This window comes from Saimiri boliviensis, chromosome 21 (genome assembly GCF_048565385.1).
Source record: "Saimiri boliviensis isolate mSaiBol1 chromosome 21, mSaiBol1.pri, whole genome shotgun sequence".
NCBI classification, from domain to species: Eukaryota; Metazoa; Chordata; class Mammalia; order Primates; family Cebidae; genus Saimiri; species Saimiri boliviensis.
In genome coordinates, this window is record NC_133469.1 from 23,834,493 (window position 1) to 23,857,143 (window position 22,651).

Sequence of the window (22,651 nt, forward strand, 5' to 3'; positions counted from 1 at the left end):
TGCTGGCCTGTCTTTATTTTTGATCAGTATTTATTTGGTCTTAGATCTTCACTTTCTATAACGTGAGATCTTTTGACATGCTAATCTGATTATTTTAAATTTGTTCCCATGAGCCACTGCACCTGGCCCCATTGGAAATAATTCTAAGTCAAGAATTTCAAGTAAAAACAGGCAATATCTAAAGTCTAAATCTAAATGTTTGATTAGGTACTAAGACAGACTGGTGGTTGGGCCTCTGACCAGGACTGAAGGAAGGCCTGTTGGCAGGTGCCCTGGGCTCCATGTCACCATTAGAAAAGTTTTCTCCTGGAGAAAGTAGGAAGAAACAAAGCTGCCTGATCCCTAGGTGGCAATGGCCAAGCCCAGCAAGGTCCCCCATGAGCCAGGGCTCACCCTGCTTCTAGACTTGGGGGGTCCTGTTCTGGTCAGACTCTGCTTCTAGACATGGGGGTCCTGTTCTGGTCTGGGCTCCAGAGAGAAGAGGATGGTGACCCCAGGGTCTGTCCACAGGTCTTCAGTGAAGAGTGTCTGAGCTTCATGATGTTCAGGACTTGGCCTGTGGCACAAACCATCACCACTGGAAGTAGGTGTGGTTTTGGAAGATGTGAGCACTGTGGGGACTTCCCTGACCTTCTAATGACAAGGTTTCAGTTTTACTAGCAGAGAGAGAAACCCTCCTTGGTGGGTAGATTCATTTGCAGAATCACATCAGCTAACAAACGTCATTTTATGCATAATGAAGAATGTTACAGTACCTCTGGCTCTGGGTTTCTGTCTTCACTAAGCAACCCCTGCTGCATATGCAGTGAAACGCCTGGTCCGTTGCTGGAGACACACTCCCCTGCCTGGACCAGGATGGATTCCATTGCAGGGCAGTTTAATGACACAGTGGGGCCAGTTGGTGCACTGATCTTGGGAATTACTCCTACACCCTGGCCTGCAGCCTTCCTCTCAATGTCTTCTTTGGACCTGATCCTTGAGCCAGCTGCCTTAACAGCAGGACCCCTGGTAAAACTGCAGCTTTATGATCCACCTCCAGGGAGTCTGTCACAGTGTCATTCCTGCTACTGGCCCAGCAACTGGTTCCTCAGTAGAGGATTTGTATCACTGAAGTGGGAGAACCTCTGCATAGGTATTGCAGGGCGTTTCTCCAAGCCCACCAGCCTCCTTTTGCCTTTGTTGCCTCTTGTGCGTTGCTTTGTATAAATGTTCCACCCAGGTGGGTGCTAATCCTAGGACTTTGGGAGGCCAAAGTGAGAGGATCGCTTGAGGCCAAACTAGCCTGGGTAACTCAGCAAGACCCCATCTTTACCAAAATAAATAAATAAACGAATAAATTAGCCTGGTGAGGCGGTGCATGCTTGTGGTCCCAGATATTTGGAGTCCAGAAGTTCAAGGCTGCAGTGAGCCATGATCACGCCACACCACTGCAGGTCAGCCTGAGTGACACGGCAAGACCCTGTCTGGAAAAATAAATAAGGTAAATGTTCCATGACTCCTGCACCCTTAGAAGACAGCCTGTAGATATCCAAGCCACTCCTGCCCCGCTCACCCGTGCTACACACCGCCTTTGACGGGCCATAGCCCGGGCTCCGATCTTCTCAGCCTCCACTTCAAGCCTGCGTTCCCTGGGGCGGGTATCCAGCCCTAGATGTACCTGCCCCAACACACGCCATGCCCAACCAACCTCGGTTACTTTGCGAGTTCACCTCCATCCTAAGTGGACGGGTCGCTAAGGTGAGACCGCTGGAGCTGTAGACCTGGGAGGTTCGCTGCCCCGACTTGATGCTCAGTATGAACTTTTGAAAATAAACCGGAGGCCGGGCGCGGTGGCTCACGCCTGTAATCCCAGCACTTTGGGAGGCCGACGCAGGTGGATCACAAGGTCAAGAGATCGAGACCATCCTGGTCAACATGGTGAAACCCTGTCTCTATTAAAAATACAAAAATCAGCTGGGCATGGTGGCGCACGCCTGTCGTCCCAGCTACGCGGGAGGCTGAGGCCGGAGAATTGCCTGAACCCAGGAGACGGAGGTTGCGGTGAGCCGAGATCGCGCCATTGCACTCCAGCCTGGGTCACAAGAGCGAAACTCCGTCTCAAAAAAAAGAAAGAAAAAAAAAATAAACCGGATTGTTGAGATTTGAAAAAAATCTCATAAATCTGCTGAAAAGAACTGGCCAGAGCCATCAAGTTTTCGGGGTGGCTGCGAGGCCCAGGATGCCCTCCTGGCCTGGGGTGAATGGCTGCTGTTGCGTTGGCCACGCAGGCACCGCGTCAAGCTGCACCTCGGACTTAACCTGCCACCCCGCCTGACGCGCGCCGCAGCCGCCCTCTGTTGCTATTGGCTGCTCGTCCTGCGTGTCGGCGCTTCTCGGAGAGGCGGGGCGAGGATGTCATTGGACACGTAGGTGCTCATTCGTTCTGTCAGTTGAACACCACGGCCGCTTTCTTCATTCTTCATTGGCTGGCGGACTGAGGGGGCGGGCTTGGCGCGCTGGTCGCCCAGACATGGCGGAGTGCAGCAGCTGGCAGGTCAGTGTGCTCGGAGCCGGGGACCACCGGGGCTTTCCGGAGGGAGGGAACAGGACAGGCTCGGGGCGTGGGGCGTGGGGCGCGGCCGCCGGGTCCAGCTCAGATGTCGCCTCTTGCCGCAGCCGCCTCGCCCCTGCGAGGCCTACCGCGCCGAGTGGAAGCTCTGCCGCAGCGCCAGGCACTTCCTGCACCACTACTACGTCCACGGCGAGCGGCCCGCCTGCGAACAGTGGCGGCGCGACCTGGCCAGCTGCCGCGACTGGGAGGAGCGCCGGAGCGACGAGGCCCAGGTGCGCCGGGAGGGAGCGGGGCGGCGCTCCGGAGCGCCTTGCCGGGCCCAGCTCTCCCCACCCCTCCACGCCCCGGGTTCCGCCGCCGAGCAGAGGACTGTCGGGGTCCCTGCCGTCCTCCTGCTTCCTTTCTGTTGAGAGATTGTGTAAATTAGCATATCAGGCCGGGCGCGGTGGCTCAAGCCTGTAATCCCAGCACTTTGGGAGGCCGAGGCGGGTGGATCACGAGGTCAAGAGATCGAGTCCATCCTGGTCAACATGGTGAAACCCCGTCTCTACTAAAAATACAAAAAATTAGCTGGGCGTGGTGGCGTGTGCCTGTAATCCCAGCTACTCAGGAGGCTGAGGCAGGAGAATTGCCTGAATCCAGGAGGCGGAGGTTGCGGTGAGCCGAGATCGCGCCATTGCACTCCAGCCTGGGTAACAAGAGCGAAACTCCGTCTCAAAAAAAAAAAAAAGAAAAAAAGAAATATATCAGTAGGACGTTCAGAGGGCGCTAAGGAGGCCTGTGAGGAGGGTGCAGCGGGTTAGAGAGAGAGGAGGGCAACCCTCCTATGTTAGGGTCGTTAGCTGGCCTATGCTGGAGTTGATGTCGATGAGTCCTGTGTGACCAGGAGCCATCCTTCATCCAGCCCCGGTAGACACCGCTGAGAAACAGAGAAGGCCTGGGTTCCTGGTGCAGAGGGCGGGTGGATTGTTGGAGAACGGTATCCCAGGGACCTGGTGGGCCTTGATAGGGAGTTTAAAGTGTGCTGGGAAGCATAATTTGATTTGTATCTTTAAAAGATCAGTCTGTTAGCAAAGTGTAGTGGCGTGCACTTGTGGTCCCAGATACTTGGGGGTGAGTCGGGAGGATCGCCTAAGTCCAGGAGTTCAAAGCTGCAGTGAGCTACGGTGGCACCACTGCACACCAGCCCGGGCAACAGAGGGAGACCTGTCTCAGGAGAAAAAAAAAAAAAGTTCAATCTGTTTGCTAGAGTAGAAAGAGTATATTACAGGGGCAGAGAGACCGGTAAGGAGGTGGTTCTAGCTGTTTATTCATCCATCAAATATGTACCACACTGGGGGCTTTTGTAGATGCACCAGTGATAAGAGTCTCTGCGGCCGGGCGTGGTGGCTCACGCCTATAATCCCAGCACTTTGGGAGGCTGAGGCAGGTGGATCACGAAGTCAAGAGATCGAGACCATCCTGCTCAACAAGGTGAAACCCCGTCTCTACTAAAAATACAAAAATTAGCTGGGACTACAGGCACGCGCCACCATGCCCAGCTAATTTTTGTATGGCATGGTGGCGCGTGCCTGTAGTCCCAGCTACTTGGGAGGCTGAGGCAGGAGAATTGCTTGAACCCAGGAGGTGGAGGTTGCGGTGAGCCGAGATGGCGCCATTGCACTCCAGCCTGGGTAACAAAAGGGAAACTCCGTCTCAAAAAAAAAAAGAAGAGTCTCTGCCCTCCTGGCACCCACACTCTAGAATACAGTGCTATGATGGACCCCTTGTGGGAGAGAAGATGGAGAGAAGCCAGCCAAAAGTTGCAAGGCTCATGGGGAGTGCCCAAGAATCAGAATCAATAGGACTGATTAACACTTCAGCATTGTTAAGTGTATGCAGTGATCTGAAAGAGATAAACTGACGTAGAAACCAGAGTGCTGTTAGAAAGAGATGACTATTCCATAATATGTGAAGGTCAAAAAAATGGGAGAAAGTTGACAGCCTATATAGCAAGAGATTGATAACTTTAATGTATATTTATGTGCGTGTGTGTATAAAGAGCTCTTACATATCAATACAAAATATAGAGATTATTTCAGAATGGAAAAAATGGACAAAGGACACAAAGCAGTTCATTAAAAAAGAAAGCCAGCTGGTATGGTGGTGGGCACCTGTAATCTTAGCACTTTAGGAGGCCAAGGCAAGAGGATCGCTTGAGCCCAGGAGTTTGAGAGCAGCCATGGGCAACATGGTGAGACTCCATCTTTATAAAAATAATAAAAAAGATTTAAAAGCCTGGGCATGGTGGCTTACACCTGTAATCCTAGCACTTTGGGAGGCCAAGGTGGGCAGATTACCTGAGGTCAGGAGTTCAGGACCAGCCTGGCAACATGGCGAAACCTCATCTCTACTAAAAATACGAAAATTAGCCAAGCGTGGTGGTGCACACCTGTAATCCCAGCTACTTGGCAGGTTGAGACAGGAGAATTACTTGAACCTGGGAGGTGGAGGATGCACTGAGCCTAGATGGCGCCACTGCACTCCAGCCTGGGTGACAGAGTAAAGCTCCATCTCAAAAAAAAAAAAGCAAGAAAAATAACAAATGGCAGGTGTCAGGTATGCAAGTCTAAATGACAGTAAGAGCAGGTTTTCCCAGCAGAAATTCGGAAGTGTTGATAGGGGTTTGAAGAATTCTGGGTATTCGTGCAGTGTTGGTGGGAGTGTCAGGCGTTCTGATTATCTAAATGTCAGATGCATAACTTTTGACCCCTAAGTTTTACTTCTGGAACTTTGTCCTAGGGAAGTAATTGGATAACAGTATAGTTAAAAGTTCAGAATGCTCATTATGTTTTTGATACTGCAAAAGCTGCAAACAACCTAAATTTCACTAATAGACATTTGAACAAAGCGCTTTTTCCACCAAGTGAAATACTGGATAGGCTTTGAAAAGAATGGTCAGTCATCTAGCTGGGTATGGAATGGTGCCCACAGTGCATTGTTGGGTGAAAAAAGTAGGAAGTAGACTAGCCGGCAGAAGATTTTCCCATCATTAGGGTAACATAAGTTAGCTGTAAAATTTGGACCAGAAAGGGAAGCTGTTAACTGCTGCACTGGGAATGGACGTTTGGGAATCTTTCATATTCTGTGCTATATTTCTGATACCTTTCTAGACAAGATGGAAATATTTTATTTGAGGCAACAGAGCATGAATAAAGACAGACACATAGACAGATTAAATTATCTGGATAAAGAGGCTCACACAGCACCTGATACCTACCACGGGCCCACAGCAAAGGTCACTCGTGTTGTGATACACTGCCCTGCGTCTGCATTGGGAGACAGTAACCAGGAGAAGCTGATGGGTTGAGTGGCACTTGTGGCACCCCTCAGGTGGGTGGTCTGTCCATTCCCACCCTTCCAGGGTACCCTGGGCATGTATTTCTTCCCTGTCTTCCTCGTTTCTTACGATACTCCTCCTGCAGCTCCCCACAGCTGCTCTTTCAGCACTCCCAGGCTTATTTTCAGCACGTGAGTCTGCCCCAAACTCACGAGGTCAACCGAAGCCATTGAGCCCTTGAGGCCCAGGAGAAGATATTTTAATATTCCTCAAATTATGATGATCTGTTCAGTAGTTTTTCACAGTAGCTTGTGGGAAAAAAATGATCTGATCTCTTTGTCCTAATGTGGAACAATCACCGAGGTGTAATAGGTGGAAGCAGCTGAGCTGCAGAGTGGTGGGTACCATAGGCCCCTGCCTGTCCAACTGTGTTTCAGAGGGCGATGAGAAGGGAGGTACAGGGGTCTTGAGGGTGCTCGGAGCCCTGGGGAGTGACTAGAGTCTCATTTACACAGCGATCCCTCTGTGAGAGCGAGCGGGCACGAGTCCAGGCTGCACGGAAGCACATCCTGGTGTGGGCCCTGAGGCAGAGCCCCCCTGCAGACTGGCACCTCCCTCTGCCGCAGGAGAAGGATGAGTGACAAGCACCCCTGCCATTGGCCTGTGCAGCTTCCTCCCTCGGTCTGTTTCAAATTGCTGTTTCACAGCCCTGGGGACTGTGACTAGCCTACACAGTGTAGTGGCTCGCTGTGAGCTCTTGCCGGGCTTGGAACATGGAGCAGGACATTGCTAGCCCTGCTTGCTGACCCCTTACCTGCATGCGGGGCGATGACACTGTGATGTTCTGCTGGACAATTGCACTCCTCCAGAGCTTCCAGGAAGCCAAGCATTATGGCAGGTACTTGTGAGCAGCCAGGTCAGGCTGGGCACAGTAGCATAGGAGATGGCGGTCCTGAGGTCGAGGGTTCTCAGGTAAACTCCTGAAGGGTAGCCCTGCACAGGTGGGTCATGATGAGGTAGCTAAACGGTTGTGCCACTGTGAATGCCTTTGCTAGTTGTTGGGAAACCGCCTGCCACCTCCCGATTTGGTGAGCATTGTGAGTGCTCACCCTGTGCTCTGGCCCCTCGCTTAGTTCTGCTGCATGTGCAGGGGGGTGTGCTGAGCAGGCAGGGCTCGCTGGCCCTTCTGCACCAGCAGGCTTCTCTTCTTCGGCTCCCAGGTCGGCCCCTGGAGACTTTGGTTTTTCAGGAATGGCGCACAGCTACAGAACACACAACCTTGCATGAAGAGGGCTTGTGGACTCAGCTTAAGAAATCCAAGCCCAAGACGTGGAATTAAGGACTCCTTCCCTCAGAGTTTCCCCGGTCGTTAATGTATGAAAAGCCGTTTCATTTGATTTCAAATAGAAGCTGAAAATTAAATTCACATTTGTTAGATTTCATATATAACAGTGTTGCACCTGGACAGTTTAAGAATTTTGTATGCTTACTCTCTTGTAGGTGTTTTAAAATGTATGAACAGCCGGGCGCGGTGGCTCAAGCCTGTAATCCCAGCACTTTGGGAGGCCGAGGCGGGTGGATCACGAGGTCAAGAGATCGAGACCATCCTGGTCAACGTGGTGAAACCCCGTCTCTACTAAAAATACAAAAAATTAGCTGGGCATGGTGGCGCGTGCCTGTAATCCCAGCTACTCAGGAGGCTGAGGCAGGAGAATTGCCTGAACCCAGGAGGCGGAGGTTGCAGTGAGCTGAGATCGCGCCATTGCACTCCAGCGTGGGTAACAAGAGCGAAAACTCCGTCTCAAAAAAAAAAAAAAAAAAAAATGTATGAACCACCAAAAACACTGTTTCTCAAAGAAGTCTCTTTATTACTAAGAATGGTTTTGCATCCTCAGCAGGCCCTGTTGTGTGATGCTGAGGGCTAGGCTGGCTCCGTGCCCAGCACCCTCCCTGCTCTCTTCCTGGACACAGGCAGCAAGTTGAACTCCACCTCTACTAAATATACAAAAATTAGCTGGGTGTGGTGGCACCCACCTGTAATCCCAGCTCCTTGGGAGGCTAAGACACGAGAATCGCTTGAACCCAAGAGGCACAGGTTGCAGTGAGCTGAGATGACACCAGTGCACTCCAACTTGCACAACAGAGTGAAACTCCATCTCAAAAATAAATGAATTTGCAGTGCATGTGATGCCTGGGATTGCAGCAGCTACCTTCGGGTTCCTGGGGCAAGGCTGGAGAGTGCAACAAAAGCCTGGGCATGCCAGCCAGCACCCTAGCCCGTGAGAGCCTCCCCTCAGTACAGCCATGCTCCCTGCCACCTGCTTATTTAGCAAGGTGTACAGTGTGTGGCTGCATGCTCTGTTAGAAAGCATTAAGTCCTGCCTCTATAGTGCGACTGTCATATCTTGCCTTTCTTGACTACTCAAGTTCCACATCAACAGATAATCTCCCTGGACAGGATGTTTCTGCATTTGTTCCTGTGTCAATTTCTTCACAACATTTATGAGTGTCCACATGTTGGACAGGGTTTGAGGCTTACAGACCACAGTTTTGAAATGGACAAGTTGTCTTCAAAGAGTTTCTGTTGTAGTATGGGGGAAAGACAGGCATTAAACATCAATAAATAGGAATTTAAAATGGTGGCTGGGTGTGGTGGCTCACGGCTGTTATCTCAGCACTTTGAGAGGCTGAGGTAGGAGGATTGCTTCAGCTCAGGAATTTGAGACCAGCCTGGGCAACATAGCAAGACCTCATCTCTACAAAAAATACACACATTTGTAGTTCCAGCTATTTGAGAGGCTGAGGCTGGAGGATCACTTGAGCCCAGGAGTTTGAGGCTGCAGTGAGCCATGATTGTGCCAGTGCACTCCAGCCTGGGTGACACAGTGATAACCTGTCTCAAAATAAGTAAAAATAAAATGGGGATCATTTCTGCAGCAGTTTGGATAAATTTTTTTATGGTGGTGTTATTAAGAAAAGGAATACTATTAATAAGAGCAGTATCTTTCAAACTTTTTATATAGGAGCTAGATGTGGTGGTTCACACCTGTAATCTCAGCTACTTGGGAGGCTGAGGCCAGAAGGATCACTTGAGGAGAGGAGTTTGAGGTTGTAGTCAGCTATGATCATGCCACTGCATTCCAGCCTGGGCAACAGAGCAAGACCCCATCTCTAAATAAATTTTTTTTTTTTTTTTTTTTTTTTGAGATGGAGTTTCGCTGTTGTTACCCAGGCTGGAGTGCAGTGGCGCAATCTCGGCTCACCGCAATGTCCGCCTCCTGGGTTCGGACAATTCTCCTGCCTCAGCCTCCTGAGTAGCTGGGATTACAGGAATGTGCCACCATGCCCAGCTAATTTTTTGTATTTTTTGTAGAGACGGGGTTTCACCACGTTGACCAGGATGGTCTCGATCTCTTGACCTCGTGATCCACCCGGCTCGGCCTCCCAAAGTTCTGGGATTACAGGCTTGAGCCACCATGCCCGGCCCAATAAATAAATATTATAAGAATAAAAATAAATGTTTTGGACAAAACCCCACAGATATAATAAGCATTTTACATTATTATCTGGCATGGACTGTTATGTACAGTTTATTGTTGAAGTACAAAACAATATATATCCATACTGTGTGTGATATAGTTCCATTTTCAGTCACTGCTATACACATAGCAACTCAGATGAAACTCAAGGAAATTATTCAGAGTAAAAGCCAATCTTGAAAACATACACGTAGCATGATTTCATTTATGTAATATTGGTGAAATGTAATTATAGAGATGGGAAACAAAGGTTATCTGGGTCAGGTTAGGGATGGTAGGGGGATGGGTCACATGAGGGAGTCCTGTGGTGTTGAAAACCATCTGTGCAGCCTGACTCTGGTGGTTACACAGGGCTACACATGAAGTTAAAATTGCGTAGACTTAGGTATGCAAAGGAGTGCAGATATAACTGGGGAAATTGAATATGATCTGTAGACTGTGCCAATGTCAAATTTCTGGGTCCTGACACTGTACTATAGTGTATAAGGTGCTAACACTGGGGGAGGCTGGGGCAAGGGTGTATGCAGGACCTCCCTGAACGACCTCTTACGCAACCTCCTGTGAATCTATAATTACTTCAAAATAAAAAGTTGAAAACAAAACTGTCGGCCATGACCTACTGAACTGATTTTACAACCTAACATGAAATCTACTGTTCTAAAAAGGACTGCTGTCGGCTGGGCGGGGTGGCTCACACCTGTAATCCCAGTACTTTGGGAGGCCAAGGCAGGCAGATCACGGGTTTAGAACATCAAGACCATCCTGACTAACATGGTGAAACTCCATCTCTACTGAAAATACAAAAAATTAGCCCGGTGTGGTGGCACGTATCTGTAGTCCTAGCTATTGAGGAGGCTGAAGCAGGAGAATCGCTTGAACCCAGGAGGTTAGCCTGGGTGACAGAGTCAGACTCTGTCTCAAAAAAAACAAAAAAGCAAAAAACCACTGCTATCAAGTACTTGTGCTGGACACTTACCTTGGGCAGGGAGGTGGGGAAGGCCTCAGTGTCTGAGCCCAGGCCCGGATGAAGAGGCTCAACTGTCAGCTGGAGAAAGGGACCCACAAAGGCTGAGGAACCTGATACAGAGAAGGGGTGGGTGGCTGTACCCAGTGTGGACAGATCGGTGGGGCACTGCAGTAGAATGGGCAAAAAATGGCAATGACTTGGACCTCAGGCAGTAGTGGAGGTCATCAAAAGTGGTTCCATTCAGCATTTGGTTCAGGTGGGACCAAAGGACTTAGACTCCTTAGGCAACATCTTTATCTGGGACTGATAAAGAGTTTTTAAAACAATTGTTTTTAAAAAGTAGGGCGTGGGCCGGGCCCGTGGCTCAAGCTTGTAATCCCAGCACTTTGGGAAGCCGAGGCGGGTGGATCACGAGGTCAAGAGATGGAGACCATCCTGGTAAACATGGTGAAACCCCGTCTCTACTAAAAATCCAAAAAAATTAGCTGGGCATGGTGGCGCGTGCCTGTAATCCCAGCTTCTCAGGAGGCTGAGGCAGGAGAATTGCCTGAACCCAGGAGGCGGAGGTTGCGGTGAGCCGAGATCCCGCCATTGCACTCCAGTCTGGGCAACAAGAGCAAAATTCTGTCTCAAAAAAAAAAAGTAGGGTGTGGCGGCCCACACCTGTAGTCCCAGCTACTTGAGAGGCTGAGGCAAGAGGATCACCCAGGCTATGGAAAGGACAGTCTTTTCAACAAATGGTTGGTGCCTAGAAACTGGATATCCACAAGAGTGAAGCTGGAACCTTACCAAAAATCATATACAAAAGTTAGCTCAATATTGACCTAAATTGTAAGAGCTTAAAATTAAATATAGGGAATATCTTCACAACATTGGATTTGGTAGCAGTTTCTTGGATATGACACCAAAGTCATCAACATTAAAATTTAAAAAAAGGGAAATTGGACTTCATGAAAATTAAAGGCACTAAATTTCACATAAAAAGACACTACTGGCCGGGTGTGATGGCTCAGGCCTGTAATCCCAGTACTTTGGGAAGCTCAGGTGGAAGCATCACTTGAGCCCAGGAGTTCAAGACAAGCCTGAGCAACATAGTAAAACTCTGTCTCCATTCCTTCTAGAAAGAAATTTTTTAAAAAGACATTATCAGGCAAGTCACTATGGATCACATCTGTAATTCCAGCATTTCGGGAGGCTTACACAAGGGAATTGCTTGAGACCAGGAGTTCAAGACCAGCTTGGACAACATAGCAAGACCCCATCTCTACAATATATATATATATTTTTTTAAAGAAAGGTAGTTGGGGCGTGCTTGACTGTAGTCCTAGCTACTCAGGAGGCTGATGTAGGAGGACTGCTTAAGCCCAGGAGTTAGAGGTTACAGTGAGCTATGATTGCACAACTACACTCTAGCCTGGGTGACAGAGCAAGATCTTATCTCTTTAAAAAAAAAAAAAAAAAAAGGACACTTATTGACAGAAAAAAAAGGCAATCCACAGAATGGGAGAAAATATTTGCAAATCATATATCTTATAAGGGATTAATAGAATATAGAGAACTCCTAAAACTCAATGAGAAAAAAATTTTTTGAAAATAGGCAAGGGGCTAGGCAGTGGCTTAGGCCTGTAATCCCAGCACTTTGGGGGACTGAGGTGGGCGGGTCACCTGAGGTCAGGAGTTTGAGACCGGCCTGGCCAACATGGTGAAACCCTGTCTCTACTAAAAATATAAAAATTAGCCAGGTGTGGTGGCATGCATTTGTAATCCCAGCTACTTAGGAGACTGAGGCAAGAGAATTGCTTGGACCCGGGAGGCGGAGGTTGCAGTGAGCTGAGATTGCGCCACTGCACTCTAGCTTGGGTAACAGAGTGAGACTCTTGTCTTAAAACAAAAACAAAAACAAACCCAGGTGCAGTGGATCACGAGGTCAGGAGTTCAAGACCAGCCTGGCCAAGATAGTGAAACCCTATTTCTACTAAAAATACAAAAAAGTAACGGTGTGATGACAGGTGCCTGTAATCCCAGCTACTTGGGAGGCTGAGGCAGGAGAATCACTTGAACCCAGAGGCAAAGGTTGCAGTGAGCCAAGCCTGGACCATTGCATTCCAGTCTAGGCAACAAGAATGAAACTCCATCTAAAATATATATATATAATAAATAAAGGGCAAGGACTTGAATAGACATACAAATGGCCAAAAAGCACATAGAAAGATAGATACATCACTGACCATTAGGGAAATGCAAGTCAAAACCACAATGAGATACCACCTCACACCCATTAAGATGGCTACTATTTTTAAAAAGTGTGATAAGGATGTAGAAAAATTGGAACCTTGCCTGGTTGCGGTGGCTCACACCTGTAAACCCAGCACTTTGAGAGGCCAAGGCCAGTGGATCACCTGAGGTGAGGAGTTCTAGACCAGTCTGGCCAGCAGGGTGAAAACCCATCTTTACTAAAAATACAAAAAAGAAATTAGCTGGGCATAGTAGCACACACCTATAGTCCCAGCTCTAGAGGCTGAGGCAGTAGAATTGCTGGAACCCAGGAGGTAGTGGTTGCAATGAGCCAAGGTCACGCCAGAGTACTCCACCCTAGACAACAGAGCAAAACTCCAAAAAAAGAGAGAAAAATTGGAATCCCTGTGCACTGTTGGTGGGAATATGTAATGGTACAGCTGCCACGGAAAGCTGTATGGCACGTCTTCAAAATATTTTAAGTAGAATCATCATATGATCCAGCAGTACATACCTGGATACATATGGTCCACTTCTGGGTACGTATCTAAAAGAAGAGTCTTGAAGAGATATTTGTATTCCTGTGTTCATAGCAGCATTATTCACAATAGTAAAACGCAGGAGGTAACCCAAGTGTCCATCAAGAGATGGGTAAGGAAAATGTGGCATACATACAGTGGAACATTAATTCAGCCATAAAAAGGAAGGAAATTTGACACATGCTATAACATGGATTAACCTTGAAGAGATTATGCTCAGTGAAATAAGCAAATTACAAGAAGACAAACACTACGATTCCACTTCTGTGAGGCACTAGCATAGTTAAAACCACAGAAAAGGTAGAATGTTGGTTGCCAGGGCTTGGGGGAGGAGGGGAATAGGGAATGACAGCTTAATGGGTAGCGTTTGAATTTTGCAGTGAAGAGTTCTGGAGATAGATGGATGGTGGTCTGTGGTATGAATGTCCTCAGTACCACTGAGCGATACAGTTAAAAAGGATGAAGATAGTAAATTTTATGTGTATTTTACCACAATTTTTAAAAAAGGGAAAAAAGTGAACCATGCAGTGTGGGGAACGCTCCCGTGTGAGACCCCTAAAAGGCGTGAGTCTCACTATACGGTGAGTTTGATCCCAAACACAGTTTCCTACTGGAGGCAGTCGAGCTATCCGGAATATAGGAACCGAAAGATGATTGATCAGTTTCTAATATCAACCACAATATCGTTTGGGCCTAAAACTATGCGTTGCTGCTAGACCGAGTGACCCCCTACCAGCAACCAGTTCCTGCTTTTTAACCTTTTTTATGACTCTTTTAAGAATAAGTTTTAACCTTTTCTTTACTTACCTGACTGCCTAATGGTTTAACTGTCGATATTTGCAAAGCAAATGCCACCATAAGGGATGGCTTTGATTCCTGACTCAGAGATTCCTGAATGGGAAATTGAGTTAAGTTGAGTTAGGAGTAGACAAAGGAGAATCCGGTTAAAAGATATTCTGATGAGCAAAACCAAAAAACTTTTCACATCTCAGTTCTAAAACAAGATCAAACCGGAGATACCTGCAGCCAGGAGGAATAATGTCTGGATGCAAACAAGCTTTGTGATTACAGGAAATTCTGTTACTTTTTACAACCACTGATTGTGTATCTGACTTCTCAATTGTATAGGCCATGTAAGGTATACATTTGCATTTCCTCTTGCAACCATTGTGTATCTGATTTCTCTATTGTATAGGCCATGTGAGGCATACATTTACATTCCTCTTGCTATGACGTAAACCAGAGCCAAGAAAGTGTATTTATTCCTGGCATTTGAAAAATAAAATTTGCTGTTTAGGCACAGCCTATCAGCCCTCCAGACGCCTCGCTTTCTCTCTCTCTGTCTTTATTATTTTCTCAGGCGCACTCCCTCTTCCAGGTATTGGGACCCTCTTGCAGGTCGAGAGACCCCCGGGCAGACGTGCCTACCCGTCCGGACGGTCCACGACATCTGGCGACCACGACGCGGGGCCTGGACACGAGGGATTACAGTGACGCACATCAATTAAGGAGTGAGGCTGCAGCAGTAAGTTTTTGAGGTGTTTTCTTAATCGTGTATATATAAGTGTTGATTTTCAAGTTTTCAGTCTGGAGTAAAACATGGGGCATTTAGAGTCTAAGGAATGTAATATGTTCGTACAGCTTTTACAGTCAATGATTAAGTCGCATGGTTATGATATTAAGATGAAAACTGTTGAAGAATTTGTGCACATTGTTAGGGAAATGTGTCCATGGGTCCCTGAAGGTGGCTTTCTCGATGAAGCCACATGGAACGTCATAGGAGAGAAAATCGATCAATTTTGTTTTCTTAATAAGTCTTTGCCTCAATGTGAAGTTTTGCTTTCTGTTTGGCCTAAACTACGAGAATGTGTTTGTCCTTCTAAAAATCTTCCTCCTTCTGCCCCTCCCTACACTTCTGTCTCTCCCCTACCCTCTGGTGCTGCCGCTCCACCCGCCGCTATACAACCGCCTCCTGAGGCTCCCCCACCTGATTCTCATGAGTGGGCAGAATGTGGGTCTAACTCCTCACATGTAGAATATCCACCTTTGGGTAACTTTGAAACTCTGACAGAGGTTCTTGTGGACGAAGCGCGTGCTCCTGACAATACGCCTCAATGGACTCCTGGACCGGTAACTTTTACCCTCCCACCCAATCTTGCCCAACAATTTCAAGACTTACTTTCACTCTGCTCTCGTGCTCTCTCTACCCCACAGCAGCACTGTTTTCCCGTTACGCACCCAACACAGCCTCCCGTCACCCCAGGTGCTGTGATGCCTGCCCCCCTACGTTCTACTGCCACCTCCCCCGTTTCCCCTCTGTCTCACGCGTTGATGTCTATGCACAGGGGCTTTGCTGACTCTGACAATCTGCTTCCCGTCCTGTATCCCATTATAGAAGTAGTGGATGATCAAGGACAAGCTGTTCGTAGCTATGACCCTATTGCTCCCAAGGTTCTCCGTGAGCTTAAAGAGGCTACCGCCCAGTATGGCCCTACTGCTCCATACACTCTTACTCTTCTTGACAATCTTGCTTTCTCTGCATTACCACCCACAGACTGGGGTCGTTTGGCTAGAGCCTGTCTGTCTGGAGGTGATTTTCTTTTATGGAAAGCTTACTATGAGGAAGCTGCTATCGAACAGTCACAGCGCAACCGCCGTAACCGTTCTCCTGTTACTCTAAATATGATTATGGGCCGCGGTGACCATGAGGATCTAAATGATCAAATTGTTATGCCTAATGATGCCTATACTCAGATTAATGCCATTGCAGTCCATGCCTGGCGGCAGCTACCATCCTCCACTTCGAGAACGGAGGAATTATCTAAAATCAGACAGGGCCCTGACGAACCTTATCAAGACTTTGTTTCTCGTCTATTGCAAGCGGTGCACCGTCAGGTTTCAGATGAGAACGCTGCTTCTATGTTGGTTAAACAATTAGCCTTTGAAAATGCTAATACCGCCTGTCAGGCCGCCATCAGACCCTACCGTAAAAAGAGTAATTTACATGATTATATCCGCCTTTGCGCTGACATAGGCCCTGCTTACCAACAGGGGCTCGCTATGGCAGCAGCTCAGGCTGGCATGACCGTTGCCGCTTTTTTAAAACAAAAACCTCCTCAAAATAAACCTGGTGTTAAATGCTTTCGCTGTGGCAACTTGGGACATGTGGCAAAGACTTGTCAGGCTTCCCTTACTCCCAATCCTCGGCTTTTGGCTTCATTACCTCCACCTGAGTCGTTCAAGCCCTCTGGTCGTCAGCCTGGTGAGTGCCCTCGCTGCCATCGTGGTAGTCACTGGGCTAGAGAATGTCGCTCTAAACGTGATGCCCAGGGCAATCCTTTGCAACCGCATTCGGGAAACTCCCAGGGGGGGTTGTCTCGACCCCCTCAGAAATTCGGGGCACCGATTGTTCAAACCCAATCCCTTCAGGGGTCAAGAAATCCATTTCTGAACTTTACAGAGCAACCCCAAACAGTGCAGGACTTGACCTCTGTTCCTCCTCCAGACAGGTATTAACTCCCGACATGGGCCCCCAGGCCATTCCAACAGGCATTTTCGGTCCCCTCCCTTCTGGCCACGCTGGCCTGGTGCTGGGACGCAGCAGTTGGTCATTGAAAGGGCTCCAGGTCCTTCCCGGTGTAATTGACTCTGACTATACAGGTGAAATTAAAGTTATGGCTTGGGCACCTAAAGGAATTTATACTCTTACTCCTGAGCAATCATTTGCCCAGTTGTTACTCATCCCTGTTAATTTGACTGTGGGCTCCTCCCTTACTAATGATGCTAGGGGTGAACGTGGTTTTGGTTCCTCTTCTTATGCTTATTGGGTGCAGTCTATTTCTGCGACCAGACCTGAACTTTATTTTAAAATTAATGGAAAAAACTTTAAAGGACTTTTAGACACTGGGGCTGATGTCTCTGTAATTTCTGACAGGCATTGGCCCCCTAATTGGCCTACTAATATTGCCATGACCTCTTTACAAGGTATTGGGATGAGCAATCACCCCCATCAGTCCGCCAACTTGCTGACTTGGACTGATATGGACGGACACTCTGGCTCCTTTCGCCCTTATGTTATTCCTGGCATTCCCCTCAATCTCTGGGGGCGAGATGTCTTGGAAGCTATGGGAGCTCATCTGGTCACTGGTGGTAAAGCTCTTGATATTATGCTTAGACAAGGTTATCAGCCTTCCAAGGGCTTGGGTAAACATTTGCAAGGCATGCCTGAGCCTCTTTCTTTATCTCAAAAATGCAACCGTTTTGGTTTAGGATATTTTTCCAAGGGGCCACTGTAATTCCCGATGCTCATGCTGACGCTATCACATGGAAGTCTGATTCCCCAGTATGGGTAGAACAATGGCCCCTGTCTTCTGAAAAAATTACTGCCGCCCGCAAGTTGGTTCGGGAACAGCTTGATGCGGGTCATATTCGGCCTACCAACAGTCCTTGGAATTCTCCTATTTTTGTCATTAAAAAACGTTCTGGTAAATGGAGACTATTACAGGACTTAAGGAAAGTTAATGAAACCATGGAAATTATGGGGCCGCTACAACCAGGCTTGCCCTCTCCTGTTGTTGTGCCGCAGGAGTGGCATCTTATAGTTATTGATTTAAAAGACTGCTTTTTCACCATTCCTTTGGCTCCGGCTGATTGCAAACGTTTTGCCTTTAGCATTCCATCTACCAATTTTGAGAGGCCTTATGATAGATATGAATGGGTCGTTCTTCCACAGGGAATGGCTAATAGTCCTACTTTATGTCAATCCTATGTTGCCAAGGCCATTTACCCAGTACGTCAGGACTTTCCTGATGCTCTACTATTGCATTATATGGATGATTTATTGCTGGCTGCCCCTTCGCAGTCTCTTTTATTTCAGGCATATGAACTCCTAAAATATTGTCTTAATAGAGCTAATCTTATCATTGCTCCAGACAAGGTTCAAACTGTTACTCCTTACCATTATCTTGGAAGACTCATTGAGTCTAACCAGGTCTCCTTTAAAACTCCACTTTTGTCCACAGGTAATCTTAAGACTTTACATGATTTCCAAAAGTTTTTGGGTGATATTAACTGGATTCGCCCTAGTTTAAAACTTACAACAGGTCAACTTAAGCCCCTCTTTGATATGTTAAAGGGTCCTTCCAAACCAACCTCTCCTAGATCGTTATCGGATCCTGCTAAACAGGCTCTGCAACTTGTGCATGACGCCCTCCGTCAACAAAAATTGAACAGAATTAAAGACAATATGCCATGGTGTTACTGCATTCTTCGCACTGCTTACACCCCTACTGGAGTTTTTTGGCAACAAGGGATTTTGGAATGGATCCATCTTCCAGCCAGTCGTGGTAAAGTCCTTTCCCCTTACTTTGACCTGGTGGCTACGTTGGTTGCTAAGGGCAGGCAACGTGCCTTAACTTTGTTTGGCACTGATCCTTTGAAAATTGTTGTTCCATATACTAATGCCCAACAGCAGTGGCTGTGGCAGTTTTCTGACTCTTGGCAAATTGCTTTTGCAGGTTTTTCAGGACAAATTTTGTGTCATTATCCTGCTGATAAACTACTACAATTTTATTCACAGTGCTCTCTTATCTTTCCACAAACCTGCGTTAAATCGCCCTTGCCTTCTGCTTCTTTAGCCTTTACTGATGGTTCCTCTTCTGGGATTGCAGCTGGAACGGTCAACAAACAGCCGTTTTCCTTCCAGACAAATGAACATTCGGCACAGCGTGTGGAGTTACTAGCAGTCCAGTATGTTTTAGAAAATTGGGATACGCCCTTAAATATCTATTCTGACAGTCAGTATGTGGTTAATTTGATACAAAATTTAGAAACTGCTCCTCTTTCCTTTTCAGACTCCTCTCCAATAATTCATCTCCTCCTTCCCTTGCAACAAGCGGTGAGAAAACGTTTTCATCCTTTCTTTATAGGACATATCAGGGCTCACTCTACCCTGCCTGGCCCCCTGACTGAGGGTAATTCATTTGCTGATCAACTTACTCAACATGTTTTCCCTGTTTTATCTCCTATCCAACAGGCCGAGGCTTCTCATGCGCTGCATCACCAAAGTGCGCGCAGCCTTCGTTTGCAATTTAAGATAACTAGAGAGCAGGCTCGACAAATCGTTAAAACCTGTACAGCTTGTTTGCCTCACCTGCCTGTTACCCAACATCACGGGGTTAATCCTCGAGGCTTGCAGGCAGGCCATATTTATCAAATGGATGTCACTCATTTTGCACCCTTTGGTAAATTACAATATGTGCATGTTACCATTGACACCTATTCTCATTTTGTCGTGGCCTCTGCTCATACAGGTGAAGCTGTGAAGGATGTTATTTCTCACTGTTTACAAGTTTTCTCTATTATAGGACCCCCCAAGATTTTAAAGACTGATAACGGTCCTGCCTATACCAGCAAAGGTTTTGCTAACTTTTGTTCTCAGTTTCAGATTTGTCATCGCACTGGCATTCCCTTTAATCCTCAGGGTCAGGGCGTTGTGGAACGCTCCCATGCTGTCCTCAAAACTTTACTACACAAGCTCAAACAGGGCAGCACCCTTCACTTTATTCATAAGACGCCTCACAACTGGTTGCGTCATGCCTTATATGTCCTAAATTTCTTAACTTTGGATGCTAATGGCTTCTCCGCCGCCGACCGTTTCTGGCACCCTCAGGATAAGGCTACAGCTGAGGTCTTGTGGAAAGATCCTTTAGCCAACCAATGGCATGGACCAGATCCAGTCCTCATCTGGGGACGAGGACATGTTTGTGTTTTTCCCAGGTCTGCTTCCTCGCCAATTTGGGTACCTGAGCGTCTTGTCAAGCATGGACCAGTTCGACGGCAGAACAAACACCCTAATTCCTCGATTTCGTCGCCTGACACTGACACCGCCACCCCACCGGAGACGCCGCCGCCTGCGACAGGCACAACGAGTCTGCACACCGCTCCACGGCAATGCCCTGCCGACCTGGTCTCAACTTCGCCGTCTGACTGCCGAAGCGACCCAGCTTGTTCTTGAACAAGGACACTCCCGTTCCCCTGCAGTCATGTTTATTGCCATGATGGCTATATTGTCCTGCCAGGTTTCCCCCTCCCATGCTCACTCTGCTGATTCTTCTCAAATCCTTTGGGCTTATGTCCCAGACCCCCCTGGAAACTCTGCTACCCTAAACAACGCACTGCCCTTACCTATACCCTTTCTAGTGGTTTTACTCTTTATGATTGGTCTCTCCCTGCGCCGCTCTCTACCTCCTTTGACCGGTACCAGTCCCCCGGCGGCTGGGCCACTCCTGTTTTTTCTACCTCCTCTGGCCGCACATATACGTCTCTCTGGCGTCTTTTTACTGCTCTTACCCCTAGTTATTGGAAGGCCGGTACCCGCAGTGTTTCTTACCCTTCTCACTCCCAACATTATGTTCAAGCCTGTGTTGCTTCTCCTTACGCCTTACTTTATGGTCATATTAACATTTCTGTCTCTTCTGGTCACTATCATATTTCTTGCCCTTCTTGCACTCTTACCAACTGCATTGATTCCTCTATTTTTCCTGCCCATACTATTCTCGTTGTTCATCAACCCCCTTATGTTATGCTTCCTGTTAATGTTTCTGGCCCCTGGTATGATGAATATAGCCTGCAAATTTTACATGACATCCGTGAATTAATTGTCCGCCCCAAACGTTTTCTGGGTATTCTTATTGCTAGTATTTTGACTATTGTTAGTGTTGTGGCCACGGCTGCCACAGCAGCTGTAAGTTTAGCTCACAGTATTCAAGCTGCCACATTTGTTAACCATCTAGCCCATAATGTTTCTGTTTCTTTGGGTACTCAAATTGATATTGATTCTAAATTGGAGGCTAAGCTTAATGCTTTAGAACAAACTGTTACTGTTTTGGGTGACAAGGTTCATAATCTTCAGTCTCGTCTCCGTTTCCGTTGTCATGCTGATTATAATTCCATTTGTGTTACTAGTGCTCCTTATAATGACTCAGAATGGGACTGGCCTCTGGTCCGTGCCCATCTACAAGGCATTTGGAGTCACAACAATCTGTCTTTAGACATTTTTCGCTTACAGCGTCAAATTCATGCTATTGACTTTTCTCGAAGACAGCTGCCGCAGGATGCCACTATTGCCCGCGACATTGTGGACACGTTGTCCTCTTGGACTCGTGGTTTTCATTTACCTTCCCTTTCTACCTTGATTGGCATTGGAGGTTTTCTCCTTGTACTCATCATTCTCTTGCCGTTCCTCTTCCGCCTTGTGTTCTCCTCCCTCCAGCACCTTCAGCTCAAACTTTTTGAGCTGCATTTAAAAACAAAAAAAGAGGGAATTGTGGGGAACGCTCCCGTGTGAGACCCCTAAAAGGCGTGAGTCTCACTATACGGTGAGTTTGATCCCAAACACAGTTTCCTACTGGAGGCAGTCGAGCTATCCGGAATATAGGAACCGAAAGATGATTGATCAGTTTCTAATATCAACCACAATATCGTTTGGGCCTAAAACTATGCGTTGCTGCTAGACCGAGTGACCCCCTACCAGCAACCAGTTCCTGCTTTTTAACCTTTTTTATGACTCTTTTAAGAATAAGTTTTAACCTTTTCTTTACTTACCTGACTGCCTAATGGTTTAACTGTCGATATTTGCAAAGCAAATGCCACCATAAGGGATGGCTTTGATTCCTGACTCAGAGATTCCTGAATGGGAAATTGAGTTAAGTTGAGTTAGGAGTAGACAAAGGAGAATCCGGTTAAAAGATATTCTGATGAGCAAAACCAAAAAACTTTTCACATCTCAGTTCTAAAACAAGATCAAACCGGAGATACCTGCAGCCAGGAGGAATAATGTCTGGATGCAAACAAGCTTTGTGATTACAGGAAATTCTGTTACTTTTTACAACCACTGATTGTGTATCTGACTTCTCAATTGTATAGGCCATGTAAGGTATACATTTGCATTTCCTCTTGCAACCATTGTGTATCTGATTTCTCTATTGTATAGGCCATGTGAGGCATACATTTACATTCCTCTTGCTATGACGTAAACCAGAGCCAAGAAAGTGTATTTATTCCTGGCATTTGAAAAATAAAATTTGCTGTTTAGGCACAGCCTATCAGCCCTCCAGACGCCTCGCTTTCTCTCTCTCTGTCTTTATTATTTTCTCAGGCGCACTCCCTCTTCCAGGTATTGGGACCCTCTTGCAGGTCGAGAGACCCCCGGGCAGACGTGCCTACCCGTCCGGACGGTCCACGACAATGCAGTAGGAAAACAACCTCACTTCTCTGGTTTACCTGCACTAAGGTAGTTTAAAAAAAAACAACAAATTCTTGGCCAGGCACGGTGGCTCACGCTTGTAATCCCAGAACTTTGGGAGGCCAAGGCGGGCGGATCACCTGAGGTCAGGAGTTTGAGAGTAGCCTGGCCAACATGGTAAAATTCCATCTCTACTAAAATTACAAAAAAACTAGCCAGGCTTGATGGCTGGTGACTGTAATCCCAGCTACTCGGGA

The 22,651-nt window shown here is 47.3% G+C and overlaps 1 protein-coding gene across 7 annotated transcripts; it reads left to right on the forward strand.

Annotated features, from left to right (window-relative positions):
- The first annotated feature begins 2,357 nt into the window (after window positions 1-2,357).
- Window positions 2,358-22,265, forward strand: C21H22orf39 (chromosome 21 C22orf39 homolog). Of its 7 annotated transcripts, none has more exons than XM_074391203.1 (4): window positions 2,358-2,533; window positions 2,656-2,823; window positions 14,511-14,675; window positions 19,928-22,265. In XM_074391203.1, the coding sequence occupies exons 1-4, from the start codon at window positions 2,510-2,512 to the stop codon at window positions 19,955-19,957; spliced, it is 387 nt and encodes a 128-aa protein (XP_074247304.1). In that variant the 5' UTR covers window positions 2,358-2,509; the 3' UTR covers window positions 19,958-22,265. The 7 variants fall into 7 exon arrangements, 6 of the variants coding, with proteins under 6 accessions (XP_074247304.1, XP_074247305.1, XP_074247306.1 ...); XM_074391204.1 differs by having other exon boundaries at window positions 2,359-2,533; window positions 14,529-14,675; XR_743765.3 differs by lacking the exons at window positions 14,511-14,675; window positions 19,928-22,265 and adding exons at window positions 6,386-6,768; window positions 7,091-7,172 and having other exon boundaries at window positions 2,448-2,533.
- Window positions 22,266-22,651: the final 386 nt, after the last annotated feature.